This window comes from Coenobita brevimanus, chromosome 101 (assembly GCF_032717465.1).
Source record: "Coenobita brevimanus isolate Jiangsu-jjx chromosome 101, ASM3271746v2, whole genome shotgun sequence".
Lineage (NCBI taxonomy): Eukaryota > Metazoa > Arthropoda > Malacostraca > Decapoda > Coenobitidae > Coenobita > Coenobita brevimanus.
This window is the reverse complement of record NC_137054.1, coordinates 68,543,253-68,562,956: the sequence shown is the minus strand read 5'-3', so window position 1 is coordinate 68,562,956 and position 19,704 is coordinate 68,543,253. Positions and strand designations below refer to the sequence as shown.

The 19,704-nt window shown below is 40.5% G+C and overlaps 1 protein-coding gene across 1 annotated transcript in view; it reads right to left on the bottom strand.

The window, feature by feature from the left end:
- btv (dynein cytoplasmic heavy chain beethoven) overlaps window positions 1-19,704 on the bottom strand; it is a 228,401-nt gene that overhangs the window by 120,824 nt on the left and 87,873 nt on the right. The window contains exons 19-25 of the mRNA XM_080284359.1: window positions 17,884-18,081; window positions 17,428-17,562; window positions 11,712-11,902; window positions 10,567-10,690; window positions 7,316-7,453; window positions 5,289-5,405; window positions 3,881-3,973 (exon numbers count right to left, since the gene is read on the bottom strand). Coding sequence (XP_080140485.1) covers window positions 3,881-3,973; window positions 5,289-5,405; window positions 7,316-7,453; window positions 10,567-10,690; window positions 11,712-11,902; window positions 17,428-17,562; window positions 17,884-18,081 — 996 coding nt within the window. The remainder of the gene's footprint in view (window positions 1-3,880; window positions 3,974-5,288; window positions 5,406-7,315; window positions 7,454-10,566; window positions 10,691-11,711; window positions 11,903-17,427; window positions 17,563-17,883; window positions 18,082-19,704) is intronic.

The window sequence follows — 19,704 nt, the reverse complement described above, 5'->3', positions numbered from 1 at the left end:
AAACCAAGAGTTCAGGTGGTCTAACAGCAATGCTCAGTTGTCAGACGTTCCTGAGCATCAGTCATCGTTACTATAAAAAATCTGGACCATCAGTCTTGGCAAAACCCAGTTCTGGTGTTTGAAGGCCATGACAGTCAATAGACTGGGAGAGAATGATCTGTATGAGCATTAAAAGCGTGCAAATTTTGAAAGTTTCTTCTGTTTAATAAACCAGACACTTTGCTAACCTATTCTAAACTGTTATTTTTATGTAGGAAATAAGTATATTTGCGCTAGAATTGGTAGCAAATGATGGTAGAATGCATAAAGAGAATGCATTTACAAGCAAGATACAGTGTCCTGTATAGGCTCAGAATGAATTATGATTTATCCTTCTTTTGCAGTTATTTGCATGAAATAATTGTTGAGTTTATCCAGATTTGAATTCATAAGAGCAAAGTGAATGTATTATTGCATACTTCATAGATTTCCCTGTTGTTTCCAGCCAGCTCACCAGTTATGAATTATACAGCAGTTTATCCAGGTTATATGCACCTCTACTCATGCAGCAGTACATCGTGTGTTCCTAAATTTATATTGGAAGATGTAAATACAGAGCTACTGGAGAATTATTTTTAGCATGAAGACTGCTTCTTTAAAAAACTGGTTGAATAGTGACACCCACTGCAGCACCAACATAAGAGAGATGCAATAACATTACATTCTTTTTCAGCAGTTTCCTTCTACACCTATCATCCAGCCATGACCAGCATTCCATATCGGAAAATATAGGTTATCAGATGTGTGTACTGGAATAGCTGTTCATTCAGTTTCGATATATCTACCGTAGCTATAGTTTTTTTCGTTTTTTTTTCCACATAATTGTTGCCTTCCCTGTTTCAGGTATTACTTGTAAATTTCCAGTTTAGCTCTGTAATTATACTACTCTGGTACTCACATTCTTTATTACCTTTCCTTTCAAGAAGTGTGCAATGACTTCCTAAGTTACATGGTACAGTAATTCTTTTTCTGTCCCAGTCTGCTAGATAAGCTTTCCCGTTTTCCCAGAAATCATTCCACCTCCATAGTACTTTCAACCAGTTCTGTTTTATATATTTTCAGACTGTTTACTGTTCTGTCTTCCTAGCTCTCTCCTAAACTGGTTATATGCTTGATGTTTGTCTCCTTCACTAAACATTTATCTCATTACTGTACTTCGTGTTTGTCAGCCACTGATTAGCTGCACATTTCATGCTTTTGTATAATCCTTCCACCCTAACCAATATTCCATGCCTTGTCTACACCCACCCACTCTTCCAATACAATAACTGTCATTTCTATCCAATTAACTATATTTTATTTTATATATGCATGGTACAGGCCATTTCCTTAGGCCTGTAGCTACTTACAAGTAAGAAAAGCTCTTGGGATAGAAAGATGCCTCAAGAATTTTTTTTTTTAATTTTCATGGAATAATCTGCATTTCCTAACAAATTTTGCTTTAAAGCCAACACACCTATGCTCAAATCTGAGCGCTTGAAACAGGTAAATATTTCAGCCAGCATCCTAACTAACCAATTCACTCATATCTGGTAACCTTACCTAACTATCTTAACAACACGAGCTTATCAATTTATTTTGGTGTGAAAACAAATCACATTTTTCAATTAAAGAACTTAAGTGACTGCACATACTTGTTGGCACTGATAAAAATTTGTCTTTGTTTTATTACCGATTTCTGTAACTTAACTGTAACAGTACACTATGGCTAGTGAAAAATATAAATTTAACTAACTATTTACCAACACTGACCCAACTCTGATAAGTGTAATATTATATATACACTCTTCTTACACATCATTTATTTCAAGATTTTTCATAGGCATGAATTGTCACACAGTGATGTTGTTGGGTTAAAGGCAGAAGCTTACTTGCACTCAAATGTATTAACCACAGCACTGAGCTGGCTAACACAAACTTTCAAACAATTGTCATTTCAAAAATCTATTGAGAAAGTACACAGGTAGTCTGAAACAAACTAGGATGCACAATTTATTATCTTAACTCCAATACTGTATTATGCGCCATGTTGTAATGGACCAAACCGAAACTTACCAAATTGATCACTGGTCTGACAGGGATTTGGACCCAGGCCCCCACGCCTCATATGCGCACACGTTACCAATGAGCCAAAGAGAGGATCCTCCACATTGCCTCTAAGCAACATGGGTATTTATACACTCCATTACAATGTCACCACCATGAAAGTTTTTGTTTACTCATATTCATTAAGGAAACATTTAGTCTTGTAAAATTTTATGAACAGCCATGTATTTCTCATATATTTTAGCCTCCTAAGGAAAATTTATTCCTGAATTATTCAGTGTTTATAAATGAAAAAAACAGCTATCGTACTTATGACCATTTAAATTTGTTATACGAAAGGAGGGTCTTTTGTGGCATTTATCCTCCAGTTACATTCCAATAGTATTTTATGCCATAACCAGGTGACAATTGCCTGGCATGAACAGCAAATTTATTTATGGTATGAAAAACAGGAACATAAGACGCTCATGTTAGTCATTACTGGCATTTAGTTTTTATAGTACAGCCCTAAGGGTCTTAACCCTAAAAGGCAGTCAACATTCCAGAGCGTCCGTCAAGGAAAAGGCATTTGAGGTTCCAGACAGCATTCATATTCCCCAGGCCTATTATATGCCAGGAGTGTGTGTGGGTGTCTGCATTGATTGCTTCGCAGAATACCAAACACTGAAACATAGTGTGAACAGCTGTGATAATATGAACAGTTGTCCATAATATCTACATATGTAAAATCATAACTGTAGAGACGTAAGCTATGAAAAATTTTACCGGTACCTATACATAGTGTGTAGTGTTCAAAGTGCACCATGAAGACAAAGAATAGTGTACATAATGTAAAAATAATATATTTTAGTCTGCTATTACAAATAAGAACAGAAAACAAGACCCTCTACCCACTTGCTCTCAGTTGTGACCTTGACATGCCTCCACATCTCTTACTCACCTCTCACCACGTCCCAACCGGCGCGCAATTTGGAGTGAGTAACATCAAATTCTGAGTTTTTTCAGCTATTCTGATCCATTTATGCATGTTTTGCCTGATTTCATGACACATTATTTTTTTCCAAAATAACCTGCCAAACAGTGTAAAATCAGAATGTAGCCCACCGTTTAAGGATTAACCATGCCTCACACAAATTCATGGTTGTCCAGACAGCACAACATTTCCTCATTCACTGCTTGAGGCAGGCACTTTTGTTTGGGCTCACCACTTCTGGGTAAAGTAATGCTAGATCTCAACTGAGAGCAGAGCATTACCACATACACTGTAGACAGAAAGTGCTGTTTCAAGGTACAAAGAAACGGTACATCAGTATAGTGGGTTAACTTTGGTCAAGGTTACTGCTGCACATGCTTGTCCAGCACATGGAGAAAGACATGCAGAGGATTCTGCGAGTATTAATAAAACCATGTCACTGAGCAGGCAGTTTAAAGTGTACTGCGTCCCAAGCCAACACAGGCATCAATCAGACAAACACTGGTAAAATTGGGTCTGGGTCTGTGCTACCAGCATACTTTTTTTGTACATAAGGCATCCTTGGTACGGCATTTTTCTATCCGCATATTAGGAATCCAGGCTTACAGAGCTCATGAATACGCAGAGTCTGCTGTAGTTCATTTGAGGACATCCAGTTTTACTTCACATATTCTCTGGATCTCGCTACATTCTTCTCTTTTCTGCGTACAATATGATACTCCTAACATTCTGAATACAGTAACAACAAGAACAAATTTCTCTAAATACTTAGTCTAAAACTTGATACAAGGTACAATATGGAATTACTGGTGTTACAAATACCTCAAGCTCTTTCTTGAAATGTGTAAGACGACCCTCCTTGATGGACTCCTCACAGCGCTCAGTGAAGAGAATGGCATCTGCCAGGCACAGGATCTGTCAAAATAGTCTCTTAAAGAGATCTAGACAATAACATGTAGAATGAGTTGGCAAACAAACAAACAAACAAAATAAATAAAAATAATAATAATAATAATGCTAGGAAACTTTATGTAATCAGATAACTACCAGGGTTTATTTACCAATTGTACCATGGAAGAAAAATTAACTACTCCAAGCATGCATGGTATGATATATTATATAAGCAATGAAAGTTAGATCATTACGAAGGAAGCAAATTCTGAGCACAATCTAGATTAAAATCAACATAATCAAACAAATACACACTTCTGTATAGGTTACACTTCCTTTCTTGCCAATCCTCTCTTCATGGTGTTACATTATTTTCCAGTCATGCTGTTCTTTTGTCATAAAATTTTTCTCTCCTTGAACTGCAGGGCCATCATCTGGTTTGCAAGCCCATATGGTAATAAATTATGTGGGAAGTCTGGTTCCCTAAATAAAAATAATAATAAAAATAAAAAAATAACTGCAAACTGCAAACACAAATTTACTCTATTTACTTATAATCACTCACTCTCATCTTAAATGTCAGGACCAACTTGCCTAGCCCTGGGCTCTTATGCTCCTCATGGGGCAACACAAGATTGGATGATGGATGGATACTTATAATCGTAATGAAGGCATCAATGTTCATTGCACTACAATGATCCTTGGTTATTGCACATAACTGGTACCATACCTAGTGCATGACAACAAAACTGCAAGATAACAGAAGCACATGACCTACGAGATTTATCTTAACTGGTACCAGGCACCCCACTTGTAAACTCAAATTTTCACTTTTACAACAATTTAGACCCACTACAAATATACATACCATACGCTAAGACACACATAGATATGGCTAGGTTACTAGAAAATTATGCAAATGGCATGATAAGGAAGAAACATGTACCATATAGAGACCTGTTTCCTCTCTGTTAGTCAGTTTCCTATCCAGAATGTAACCTCCCTATAAATACTGAGTACAGGCACTTTTGATATTAGTCTGAGAAGAGGCACTCTGTCAAATGCCTTTTGAAAATCTATGTAAAGGATGTCTACTGCTTTACTCCTGTCACTCTCACTTAACATTCTGTAAACTATTCAAGCAAGGTGGTTAGGCATGTTGTCTGAGCCCTGGCTGGGACTTGTAAATTCCGTCTTCACATATATCCGCTGAAATACAAAAGATCATGATGATATCTTTAAACCTCTTTTTCTTTTTCTGTGCTGGGAAAGTTGTGTGTGGTTAGCTCAAGAGTTAAAACCTATAGGACAAAACAAGTACCGGTAGTAACTGAAGTACCTGTGAGGGATACTTGAGAGGATCCATGCCTGACTCAGTACGACCTTCACTCAGACACTCAGTAAGCAGCTGCTGCAGAGTTTTCTTCATCTCCTCACTCAGATTACTCAGCCAGTCCTGTTAAACAGTACAATAAGCAATAACATATACTCTGTACAGAATTATCATCGAAGCTTATAAAGAATGACACAAAAACTAATCTTTCTGTGTTCTGTTACTGTGACGTAGGAGATAGTGAAGAAGAAACCTAGCTTCAGCTATCAATAAAAACCACAGTTCAAGCTAAAATGTATAGTTATGAGCCACTGCTCTGGCTATAGAGTATTTGAGATCATTCTTCAATTAAACCTGGGCTAAAATGTTGCTTGCTTGCTAGTGTATTCATTGTCACTGGGTCACATACAGTACCCTCGCGTCCAGCACGGTATTTTTGTCAGACAGTACTATTGTGCTGGACTAATTCCATACTGGACAAACAACAGACCTTATGGGATAATTAAATAATGTCAGACAGGCCTTGAAAAAGTCCCCCCAAAATCAACTTAACTACATTTTGACACAACTATGATTTTACCAACCTTTAAGGTGTGTGGTGATGTGCTTGAGGAGAAGGGGGAGGGGTTTCCGAGGCTGTAGGAGGTCCTACTGACCTCCTGGAGGAGGGCCTTCAGGATCCTGAGGAGGCCTCTCTGCCTCAACCTCCCTCATAGTCACACACTGACACACCGTTGTCTTCGTTATCAGGGGGAAATGCAATACTGTAATTTGACAGGCACATGCCACCAGTCACGAGGAAGGCGTACTGGACTGATACGGCAGTACTAGGGAAACATTCCTTGGTGTTGGCCATCTTCTCAAGTGCACACGGGTAATAGTACTGGATGCAGCACGTCAATACTAGAGAAGAACTCCTCGGATTTGGCCCACTTTGCGCGGCCGATCCGTACTAGCCCAACAAATCCATACTACAGTAATAATTTTTTTTTCCCCCCCCCCCTGCCATACTGGATGAAAATAGTACTGGACAAACACGTACTGGACGCGAGAGTATTATACACACCATAAAGAAGTCCTTCTTTCTTCTTGTCCCCCTCTTTCCCCCTCCCCAATCCTCAACCCCTTTCACCTAACAAACAATCCATTTCCACACTATCACCACTACCAGCTGAGAGACAAGGGAGGAAGGAGGAAAAGCTCAAATGGCACTCGTTTACTCCTTTCCACAATCCATCCTCCCTCTTTGACTCCTTTCACCTCATTCAGTGCATGCTGCAACGCCAATGATTCTGACCTTCAGAAACTCACCAGAGCTGAGAGGGCTGGAATATTTTTCTTCAAAAGCTATCTAATACACCCGAACTTCAACAAACAGTACAGTACACCATTTCACATTATGCCAGTAAAATTTCTTTGTGAAGGAAACTGAAAATCACCAGTGTGTATTTTAGCTTAACCCCTAGAAGACGGGCATCGGAATGTTCTGACACACGCTCAGGACAGGCATAATCGGCGGATGCAATATGGTGGGGGATTTGTGGGTGGTGGTGGTAATGCGTGTGTGGGTTGTGGGGGGTTGTGGGATGGTGTGGGGAGGGGGGGCTGGGTGCTTGGGAGAGATGGGGTGTGGGTGTGGGTGAGTAGGGTGGAGGTGGAAAGTGAGGGATAGGGAGGGGGTGGGGGGGAGAAAGGGTGGGGATGGTGGTGAGGTTGGAGGGGTGTTTTTACAAAAGCAAAGAGAAGCTGCTGCTGTTGATGCAAGTAGTCAGACATAAAATAGGCAAGGGATGTTTGTCACCAAATGATAACACACCAAAGGCACCTGCTACTGATCTGCAGCACAGTACAGGGCAATGCATCTGATATCACTTTTATCTCTACAACAAATTTCTTATTATGAAAAACCTCTCTCCCGAAGTAAACATTTTTTTAATGATCATTTATGTACAAACTGCAACTTACATGACAACGGTTCTTATCCACCTATGGTACCAAGTATCTTAAATAAAGAACAATTTTAATATACTTACCTCAACTTGATTAGTTATTTCTACAGGTTTTTTCAATGGCACGTCTTCACCCTCCAGACTCTTCATGGAAACAATGTGGGTGTTACTCTCATTAAATCTCACAAAGTGAATTCCAGCAAAGAGTTTCTTGAGATGAGACTGAAAAGGAAGGTTTACATAAGAAGGTGTTCATGATACATTCTGTTAATGTTTTCAGTAATAAATGTAATATAAGCAACTGAATTTTGCAATGTTCACCTTGTGAGATGCTGTTGTACAGATTTTTTGATGTTGTTTTTGTTGTTATTGTTGCTTAACCCTAGTTTATCTGGCTGAGCAGACTCATCAACCACAGGTAAGCAATTGCTTCCATGGGGCAGTTCTACAGGTACCCTACAGGTACAGTACAGTAATATACATGCAGAGTCTAGGATAATAGCAGCGCCTTGTGGTAGACAGCATCACGCCAGGGTCAGACCATGGTCCTTCCCTATTGTGAGGTGCAGGGAAATATGAAGAGGTTTGGCTTCTGGGAGAACGCCACAGCTGCTTTACTTCGCCCAGGGTACACAGCACCACCATGAGTAGGCTTCTCATCAGCGCCCCTAGAGAGAAGTAATTCCAATGAAATACAGGGTGGTCCATAAACAGTGCTCAACTATACACCCACCTGGCAGCATCTTGTTTGTTGCAGGGATGGTTCAATCTGCTGATGTGGGCATGAGTGAGGTCATGAAAGCAGAAAATGAATAAATGATGCAGGTTGGACACCAATTGTGCTGGACTGTTCTGGCTACACATGAAGAAACTGCTCAGTGGAGTGGAAGAGAAGCACTATACATGGACCACACTGTGTTGTATACAACTTACTTAAATCTGATATTAAACAACCTTGACACTCTCACAGAGTCCTGGAGGATTGGAAGTAAGGCATAATTATTCCCCTGTACAAAGGAGAAGGGGAAAAAGAAGTGTGTGGTAATCACAGGGACATTTGTCTTCTTAGCATAACAGAAAAAGTATATGGTAGGAGTTAGTGAAGTAACAGAGGAATTAGATGGGGAGCAACAGAGAGTTTTTAGGAAGGGAAGAGTTTATGTAGATCAGATATTCTAAATAAATGTTGGAAAATAAGAGAGAGGAAAACAAGGAAGCTCAGCAACCAGAACAGTAACTAAAATGACAGAAAGAGGGGCCTTTGAACAGGCTATCCCGACTGCATCATTGATTGCATTCCCTGTCAAGAGAAGTCCCTGTCAAAACATCAACGATTCTCCGTTGGACGATTCTGTGTCATTCATATATTATTATTATTCACAACCGATGTTTGTTTAATTGCCTCAGGACTGTCAGATGGTGGGATTGTATACAATGCTGCTGCTTCTTCTCTACTGAGTTTGAATACAAGTCGGAGATTGCATCCTCTAGTGATCTAGACCAGGTACAAGTGAGACGGGCATTGGTTTTAGGCTTATGTTAGCTTCTTATACAGCTGTTAGGCCATTTAGATTGGTTGTAAACTTTTTTAGGACTCATTTGGGTGGGTTTATGACTTGGTTGGAAACCCAACGCTCAAAAAAGAATCCCTATACTTTACACGTTAAATCTACCCCAAGATATGATACCCCGCCTAGTGAAGGGTTTTCACTTAACCAATTGCATCGTTAAACAGGGGTATGCCTGTACATACAACAGTACACTAAGTACAGTACTGTATTAGTGTACTGTGTCATTACTGTGTTTTTTTTATATGCATAGTTTTCATCTTTTATTCATGGTAAAGTTTTTAGGATAGAGGGTTGAGATGGATAGAATCAGAATATCCGGCTCAAAGCCAAATATTGCACCGGATATGCAATATCCAGCATTTTGCTTTAACCGGCACAGGGTTTGGTTGAAATACAATGGATAATTGAGAGTTTACTGTATACATAACCCCTATAAAATCATTTGCATGCATCTCCTTATATGCATTAATGTTTACAGTACTTCCCTGGTAATTATACATCCCTCCTTTGTTTCATGCATTATTTCTGCTATTTTGTAGAAAGAATGCTCCCCTTCCTCCTCTGCTGTTCTGTCACAAATTCTTTGTTTTAGCTTTATGAAGATTTTGTTTCAATACTTCCTAATGCTCACTTCTCAAATGCCTTATTAGTCTTATCAATACAGTACTTGTTGTTATTCTTCTAAACCCCTAAGATTCTTAGATAATCTTAGGTCATCTACAGTCTAGCTGCTGTGGAGCATTAATTTCAGGAGTCTGGATTTAGCCCTTTTATGTTCACCAATTCTTTGGTACTCCACCTTGTGCACATGCATCTGTATATGCATGTGAGTGTATTGGTTTATCATAATGATTTTAAAAAAAAAAAAAAAAAAAAAAAAAAAAAAAAAAAAAGACCTTGACAGAGCCAAAAAATTCAACATTTTTTTCTCATACTGAGAGTAATGGAGATGCTGGTTTGCAAGAAGGTGAACACCTCTCTTACTATACCACACAGACACTGGAACAATTACAGATTTAAAAATGACTTAGGCAAACGCGTGTACAGTCAAGTCGCCTAATTCACGTACCTGTAAGCCATGGATTTGTAATCCAGGGTAATTTGCCCAACCAGTCCCCATTTTCTTTATTCCATGGAAAAAAATTGAAAAACACGTTTCCTAGGTTCCAAAGTGGCTTATTTCTGAGGAGATTTATAATATCCGGGCACCCATGATGTATTCCGCGGCTGCTAGCCAATCACAGACAACCCAGACCCAGTAGCCAATCACAGCTCCACCCTGGTGGCAAGTGTGCACACTACAGCCGCTATGTTTTGTTTACCTCCTGTCCTGCCAACCACCGAGTACATGTTCCTTCATGAGTTCTGAGCTCTACCTGGTCTTTTATTTGTCAAGGTTACCTCTCCCTGAGCTCTGTTATGGATGGCCCCAACCTCCTAAGGCGACATTCGACTCAGCTGGGGTTCAAGAAGCAGGCTCCTTTCAGTTATCAGCAACGTTTGGATGTTATTCGTCAAGTGGAGAAAGGAGAGAAGTTTGCCCACTTGGCCAGGGAGTACAGCTAGTTAGGTGCAGGTAGGGTGCTGTAGGGGAGTTCCATGAGGGTCCAGACTAAATATCCTTTTTTCCCATTGGTGTTTAACTTTGTAAACCACAGAATTCGTAATCAACGGGTAGGTATCAGTCTCTAATTGCCGCGGATTAGGCGACTTGACTGTATTTAAATCCATAAAAATTTCAAAACAAGCATGAAGAGTACTGACCTGAATGACTTCTGGATTGGTGGACTGTCCTAAGATCTCCAGCAAGTCATCATCCCCAATAAAATAGAAACGTGGGAAGGCTGATCTCTTCTCCTCCAGAAATTCATTCAAGCTCTTCTGGCACCTGATAAAATCCAGACAATTACATCACTTCATTTTACTACCAAAACAATTTGCTATGAAAGGTATGGATTGAAATGGGATATGCTTGTACATGTATTTGCATTTTTCTTCTATCTCTACAAAATATAAACTGAATGCACAGATGCAATACTTTCATACAAGAAAGCTTAACCAATCTGGTACAAACAAGGTATCACTAAGTGCTTTATTAGCCAAAATTTTCACAGTATCAGGGAATATGGCCTTAATATTGCACTGTTCTCTTAAACTGCAAAATGGCTGGTACATGCTTGCTCATAATGATTTCACCTAATGGACCAATAACTCAAAATGGATACCTATTTCTATTAATTCCTTGAATTAACTGACCAGAAAATTTTTTTCAAACATGTGTCTCACTCACCTCATATCTCAAGACGTGTCCTCAATGTGATTTTATCCCCCACTGGTTGCTGTTGCAAATCAGAGGTACAAGTTGATTCAATCACACCTTCAGTTTCCCATCATGGTTTGATCACTTTTGGTGGTAAATCCCTAAACCTCCTTTTACAGGAAGGTTCTTAGGTTCAGAAATTACAGGAACACAGACCACCAGCTGATCTGTCATGAAGTCAGCCCTAAACTGCTCTGATTCTTAAAATCTTTCTTGACAATTTAATGGAAATACATAACAGTGTTGTCGAATCAATCTTTGATCACCAATGTTGTGAAGTTAAAAAGACAATCACTGTGTGCTGCATGTAACTGTTCAGTGAATAATGAAAAAAAATGTGCCACAAGACCACACATCCAACACATAACATCAAAAATCTAAGAGCTTGTTTTTTATCAGTTCCTGGAAGTCACAACCACTTAAAGATTGGATGACTGGGGACACCACTGGACCATCCCTCCCCTACCAATAATATCTACCACCACTGTAAAATACACTGTGATTTTAGGCTAATTTTGGGGGGAAAAGTAAAAGTGCAGATTATACATTAAGATTTATGTTAGATAAAAGTTACTGCTACATGTCGTACCTGGCAAGCTGGTCAAGAAGGGTCACAAGTGTGGATCTAATGTTACTGATGCGACACAGGGACACAACTTTGCTATCTCGAGCAACATCGCCCATGATGGATTTGAAGTCATCATCAACCCGCCGGAAGCGACCCTGCTCCTTGGGAAGTGCTCCACGGCCAAATATTGGCTCTAAATATACCCACTTCCGCTGTAATAAAAAGGATACAGTGCTTAACTCCTTACTCACCTTAACTGCATTTAAAAAAAGAAAGCTAAAAGCACCCATCATCCACTCAATCAATATAGATCTATTTATGGGTAAATCTACAATGAATGATGAACAAATGACTTTCTGGAACTCAGGAAGTCATTTAAGATGCTGGGTGGTAACCATATAACCCCATATTCCCTGCAGGCATAAGAAAGAGAGAGGGGGTTTGGCTGGGGTTAATGTCCTCCAGACTCTTTTAACTCACTGGTAAAATTCAATGTGGCCCAGAGAGCCTAGTAGCTGCCCAAAGCCCAAGAAAAGTTGGCAAGTTTGCATGGCTGTGTGAAATGTGAGACATGAATGAAGACAGTACGATGTTAAGAAGTGCCAGATGTGCTTTAGAGTGGTAGGGATGCCAAGATGGTAATGTGTGAAACAAAGAAGACAGGATGTGAAGCAAAGGAGTGAGGTGTGAAATGTGAAAGGTCAGATATTAATACACATGGAAGATGCTGGGAAGGAGTTGCATTGTTGATGAGTCATGAATGGCAGAGGGGAATGAAAAATTTTAAATGTGTCATCTCGGGGTCCATGTATGTCAAGTTCCAGTTCACGAAAGGTGGATGTGGCAGTAACTGTTGGGTGTGTGCCCTGCAACAATAGGTTAGGCAGAAAAGGGTAGGTTCTGGCATCAGCTGCAAGGAGTGATAGGACAGATGCCCAGAAGATATAAAGTGTTTGTGGTGAGTCATGAATAGATGTGACAATGGTCCTGTAAATGATGCAATGGGTCATTATGGAGTGCCAGGGGACAATAATGATGAAAGATGCCTGAAGAACATGTATCAGGAAAGAAGTTTTTGCATTTGTAATTTATATTTTAATCACAATGATGTACACATATATATATTGTACAAAGGGAATGGAAAGAGTACTGAAAAAAGCCTGACCAATTATGTACCTGTAAAGGGAAAGATGCCTGGGAGTGATGCTGATATGAGAGTGGTGAGAGGAGGATGTGAAGGTTTATTCAATCATATGACTGTGGTATGCATGTTCAAGCAAAAGTCTAATGAGCTACTGAACAAGGTCTGTTCACTTGGCTTCCCTGTGCACCTTTTGTGATGTCAGCAGGAATCGTGGAGGGATGGGGCTACCAAAGAGAGAAAACAAGTAAAGCTGATGGGTAACCAACAAATTACCATAATTTTCTGACTGTTCTGTCACCCTTGCCAGTGTTATAATATAAGAATTTACTGTTGGTGATCCTAATACCAATAATGATTATTTACTAGTTTATTGTTTCAGTACTTAAAACCTGATAAGCAGAGTATATGCAGCAATGAATAAATGAATTAATTACTATTTGTACACCAGTATTATGTTTTCCAAAATATCTGTAGTCAAATATTACTGACATTCTTGGCTTAGTGCTAACACTTTTCACTATTACCTTCGTCATTACTATCAAAACATCATCATCATCAACATCACTGTTACTACCACAGCTTCCTTAACTTCTATACATTTTTTTCACACACTTACTTCAGGCAAAAAAGGCTGCGCAGGACAACGCAAACACAAAGTATCATCATTATCATCATCACCATGTCACTACTAGCACTCACCACCATCACCATCATCATATAACTCGCTACCATAATTCCCTCAGATTCTCTCTCTCTCTCTCAGCTAGCTTTAATTCATGTTCTTACCAAACTGTAACATTATCGTACAAAGTGTAATAATACCCTTGGAGTGGGAAGTCAGTAAGAGCTTAGGAACCTGATCCAAGCACAGTCTAGATCCAACTGACCTCATTAACCCTTACTGAAGACCTGAAGCAGTGGCGTCTTTACTGTGGGTCTACCACCCAGAGGCTGTCGAAGCAGAGGAGGAGGACAGCATGGGGGCCAAACCACCACAACCCCCCCCCCCCGGCCCCTCACAGTGACCAAGAACCTGGGAGCGGCTTCGGTCGCCCAGGCAAGTACCACATCTCTCAACACAACACACACAACAACACCATTTTTTCTACACCAAGAAATTACTCCCTGGTGGTCATTTCTCGAAGAATTCTTCTAGCCAGTGACACTGACAGCAATCCAGGACCCACCAACAAATACATATGTCCAGCATGCTTACTACCTATCACTTCGAGCCAACAGACAATGGATTCATTTCAGCACAATTCCTGCAAGAACTGGACCCATTACACCTGCACAACACTTGCATCCAGAAAATATTACACAAACACCTGGACCTGCTCCTAATGTTCCTTCCCACCAACCTCACTGCTACTTCCTCCACACCCCCTCAGCCTAACCCACTGATCCTTCCCACATTTAACTCCCCAACCCCTCCCATTCCACCCCAATCTAATTCACCCCAATCCTTACTTCCATCACAACCTTCTCCTACTCCTTTCCCTCCATCCACACCCCCACCTCCCCCCCGTGCTGCAGCACCTAACACACATCCTACACACAACATAAACATTCTTCAAATAAACACAGATGGCATAAACACCAAAAAACATGAACTCCCACAATTCATCAAACAACAAAACATACACACTCCCATCTTACATGAAACAAAACTATGCAGAACACAAAAAACACCTAGGTTTCATAATTTCACCACCATTTGACAAGATCGGGCCAACGGCGATGGCAGTGGACTCATCACCCTGGTACACAAATCCATCAACTTTTCAGATACTAGTGCACACACAAAGTCACTTCTCCCCCCACACGACACCACAACAGAAATCCATCCATCCATCCATCATCCAATCCTACATTGCCCCATGAGAAGCGTAGGAGCCCGGGTCTGGGCAAGCTGGTCCTGACACAACAGAAATACAATCAATTAAAATATGCACCGGTAACAACTCACATAATGATTGCCAATACATACATTCCCCCTCAATTGTCCCCCACAGTACCATGCAATTACTCTACACAAATACACCACATCACTAATATACCCAACATTATCCTAGGTGGTGATTTCAATGCCAAGGCATCGGCCTGGCGTGTCAACAACCCTGACACAGACAGAGGGCTGTACAACAGTCCCAAACACATAATCTTTTCATACTCAATAATTTCTATCAACATACAAAATCCCACACCAAGCCCTCTTCCTCCCACCATCCCCAGGCATTACCTTTTGCTTCCCAAACCTCACTCCCACAACATCCTTGAGAGTGGTCAAAACCCTTGGCTCTGACCACCTCCTAATCATCATCACTACCAAAACCAGGATCACCCCAGCTGGCCGCAGACACACATACATTAATTATAAGAGAGCCAACTGGGAGGCCTTCACAACTGAAACAACAACACTTTGAAACATTAAACAGTATATTCATCACAAACATCAACACTGCTGTGCACACTTTCAGTACAATTATTCAAAATGCACACAAAAGACACATCTCTAGTGGCAACAGAAAGAGACACAACCCAAATTTCACACCAGAAATTCAAGGCCTGATCAGTCAACGGGACACACTGCGACACTCTCCAACACCCCATAAATAGGATACCATACAACAAATATAAGAGCCCAACACTCAAATTAACAATAAAATATCAGAACAGCAAACACTAAACTGGAATAATTATCTCCAAACACTTGATCACAAAACAAATACCAGCAAACTCTACAAAACACTAAACAGCATCACACTGTCCAACAGCAACACTACACAATCACACACTGCCATCACAACAACAGACACCATACCTTCAAACAAAATAATAAGCAAACACTCTCATCAATCACTTTTCACATGTCAGCCACCTAAACCCCCATCGTGATCACCGATGTATCATCCGACGGAAGAGACAGTTCCCCATAGACCCAGACTTTGCACCTTTCACTTACAACCAGACAAAACACATCATTAGCAACCTTAAGCACTTGTCTGCCTGTGGACCAGACAACATAAGCAACATTCACCTTAAACACCTTGGACCACAAGGCGAACAAGCACTCACCAACATATCAAGCTGCAACTACACACACAAAATAATACCCAGCATCTGGAAGCATGGCACTATCATCACTATCCCCAATCCCAACAAAGACCCCATGTTACCTTCCTCACACCGCCCCATCACACTCCTCTGCACTCCCTCCAAGGTCACTGAACGACTGGTATTACAACTAGTTACACCTCACACCCCCCTAGCCCCATCACAACATGGTTTTAGGCCACTACACTCCACAAACACTCTTCTCACAAACCTTACACAGAGAGTTTTTGAACATAAATTTTTCCTTTTATAACAGTTTAGACCCACTCAATATATATACAAACTACTATGGTAAGTATCAGAAACAGGCATGGGAATGGTTAGGTTAATAGAAAATGATGAAAAATGCACAATCAGGAAGAAACACGTACCATACAGACTTGAGATGGACTTGAGGTAAGGGGTTCTAAGGCTATGGGATGGAGATTCATTGTCTCCACCAACTGGGCTTAACTCTTTGAGGGGGACTTTAACTTTGAATCCCTCAAACCCATCATGAACCACAGATTTTGCACCATCATTGTTGGCAGAAAGCAGCTCAGGTGCATGAAAACAAGGTTTTTCATTTAAAAAAAAAATACATGATAATGGCAGGAGTATAGATTTTCATCAACCAGCGATAACAAAAACCACTATAATCAAGTGCACGATAACCAAGCGGTCACTGTACTATGATCCCCACTCCACTGTACAGAAGTGATGCTTGGACTTTGCTGGAAGAACTCACCAAGAGTGAAAGAGTAGAAATGAGGTATCTGAAAGTGTGTGGAACTATGTGGTGGGACATACACGCAAATATGGAAGTCTGGAAGTGTGGTGTTGATGTGGATGTTTATGGAAATATTAGCAGAAGTACCATGACTTGGTTTAGCCATGCAGAGAGAATGGAGAGTGACTGACTGACCAGGGGAGTATATGCTGGTGAGGTGGTGGGGGAGAGGGGGACCAAGGATGAGATGTAAGGACAGGGTGAATAGGGTGAGCGTGATGTGAGATGGAGGGAGGGCACCCTGATGGAAGAGGACAGGGAAACCAGAAAGAGATGTTGATGGCCACTCTCTCTAGGACTAATGGATCTAGCTCTTGACAGACAGACTTTTTTTGCTAAGCCACTTAACACTGCAACAGAACTCCTGCATTTAGTGGGGGTATCTGTAATGAAAAATAGACACTTCAATTAACCTAGGCTAACAAGGCAAAGCAGCATTCATATTTCCTTTAACCAGGACTGCTATTATACATAACTTGTTTATTTTCACTTTACCACTCAAAAAATATCAAACACATATTTCTGTCTCTAAGTTACCACTGAAGCAAAAAGTGAAGTACTGTGTCAATGGCCAGAAAATGTGTAAAAAGCAGAGCAATTAAAGAAAAATATTGTTAGCTGAAATACAGGTTATGCGCGGGATGCCTGTGTTACAGCATGACCTTATCACAATAACCTTTCTTTGCCTGCAGCTTGATCAAAAGTACCTGGATTAGGTTGAGGTTAGAGAGGTATTCATCAAGGTCGGCCAAACGTTGCTCCCAGACACGAGCACGGTCAGCAAAGGCAGGGAAATATGGAGAATCCTTCAGTGACTGCAACAGGCTCTGGTGGTCTCCTACCTATATCCAGAGTGGAAAAATGTTCATAAGACAGTATAGGTAAATGCAGGAATGCATATTCTCTAGACTGTCAAATATAATTTGAAAATGTGTATGCTGATATACAGTATTGTTCTTAAGACATTATTTGGTAAATCAATGTGGCCTGTGAATATCTGCTTGGCTAACTGAATAAAATATGAAAAAGAAATTATTCTCTGCACTGTGGCAAAAGACTTCATAGGGGTAACGAGGCAGACAGTGAGGAAGAGAAGGATGAAGATACAATACTGTAATACAGACAGGTACAAACTTCTACAAACTTCAAGGCAGACCATTAACCTTGTTGATAATTTCCTTCCACTCTTTTATGAGTGAAAGTTCTCTTCCAGTAGAGTCAGTGTGAGGAACAAGGGTGAAGCGCGTATCAACTTCCCACACATCCAGTTCTCCGAGGGCCTGCCGAATCACAAGCTCACCTGCAGCTTTTGCATTCATTTCCTTCAACACCTCACTTTGACGTATCACCTCGTCTCTCACCTGAAACATGACACCAAAAGTTACAATCAGTTTCAGTACAGGCAAACCCCAATATCCAATACTTTGGATAAGCATTTTTTTGGATGCTGATGTGGTTATAACTTGGACTATGTGGGGTTATGTCCCAGGGTCACAGAGGCTTACTCTTGTGCAACTTTTAGTCACTCCCCTCAAAGTACACATCCAATTATAACAAACTCACTGCACACTACCTACAGCACAATACAATCAACTGTCAAAATCTGGCTAGCCTGGGAAATGGACGTGTCCAGATTTTTTTAAAATCTGGATTCTTAAATGGAAAGAAAAAAAAAATCTGGGTTGTAGAGTGCCATCTGAATAATAAAGTACTAAGAAAACGGTACTTCATAGCCTAAAATGCCACCTAAAATCAGGCCCAAGGCTACAGTTCTTGTGTGGACTTTCTGAGTAGTTATTACTGGTATTAAACCATTAAATAAAAGATTGTTAAATGTTAAAATTATCATACTGACCTCATCTAGGATACTGAAAAGAACATTTATTATGGCTAACAGATAATAAAACAAAGGAAAATATTACGAAAATACGGTCCTTTATTGGTGGATAAAAGTTGTACGTGAAGGAATAAGGGTGCCTGCCATGCATATAAGATGGCAGAAATTGCACTGCATTTGCAAAGTGTGCATGTGGCCACATCTATCTATCTATCTATTGCCAGATGCTTTAATCCCATGAGGGGTGGCCACAAATAAATCACCTCCATGTCACCCTGTTTCCTGCCATTTCTCTGCCCCCACCCCCCAACTCAAACCCCCCTCTCTCATATACCTCTCCACTCCATCCCTCCATCTCATCCTCGGTCTCCCTCCCCTCCCCCCCTCCACCTCACTTACATACATTCTCCTTGTTAGGCTCTTGCTCTCCACCCTCTCCACATGGCCAAACCACCTCAATGTATTTCTCTAAACACTTTCTATCAGTCATATCCACACCACAATGCTCCTTCACCTTCTCATTTGTCAGTCTATCTCTCCATGTAACTCCACATGCTACACTCAGGTAACTCATTTCCACTGCTCTCACTCTTGACTTGTGCCCTTCAAAAGCTTGCTTCCATACATTACAGCTGGTAGCACAATATTATCATGCAGTGACTTTTTTACTTCCATGCTGACTTCCCTATTACTTATCACTGCTTTCAAAGAACAAGCAACTTTTCTTCCCTGTTGTACCCTTTCAAGCACTTCATCCTCTAAACTTCCATCCTTACTCATTACACTACCCAAGTACTTCAATGCACTCACATTTTCCATTTCCTCATCATCCAACCTTACTGTACATTCAGTGACTTCAATTCTCTCAAACTTAACTTTTAGATCTGTTTCTTACATAGTCTCCCAAAGTCATTCACCAAGCCTTGCAGTTCCCTTTCATCTTCACTTAATAACACATCTGCATACAACAGTACAGGAAGTTTCCAAACACTGCCCTTTCTCATTAGGGCTGCTCCAACACCCACTGCCCTGCCTTGTATCTCTTCATGACCTCATCCATATTCAGACTGAACAACCATGGAGACATGACACTGCTGTTTCAATAAAACATTCAGACAGAAAAATTCATTTAGTTCACCAACAACAT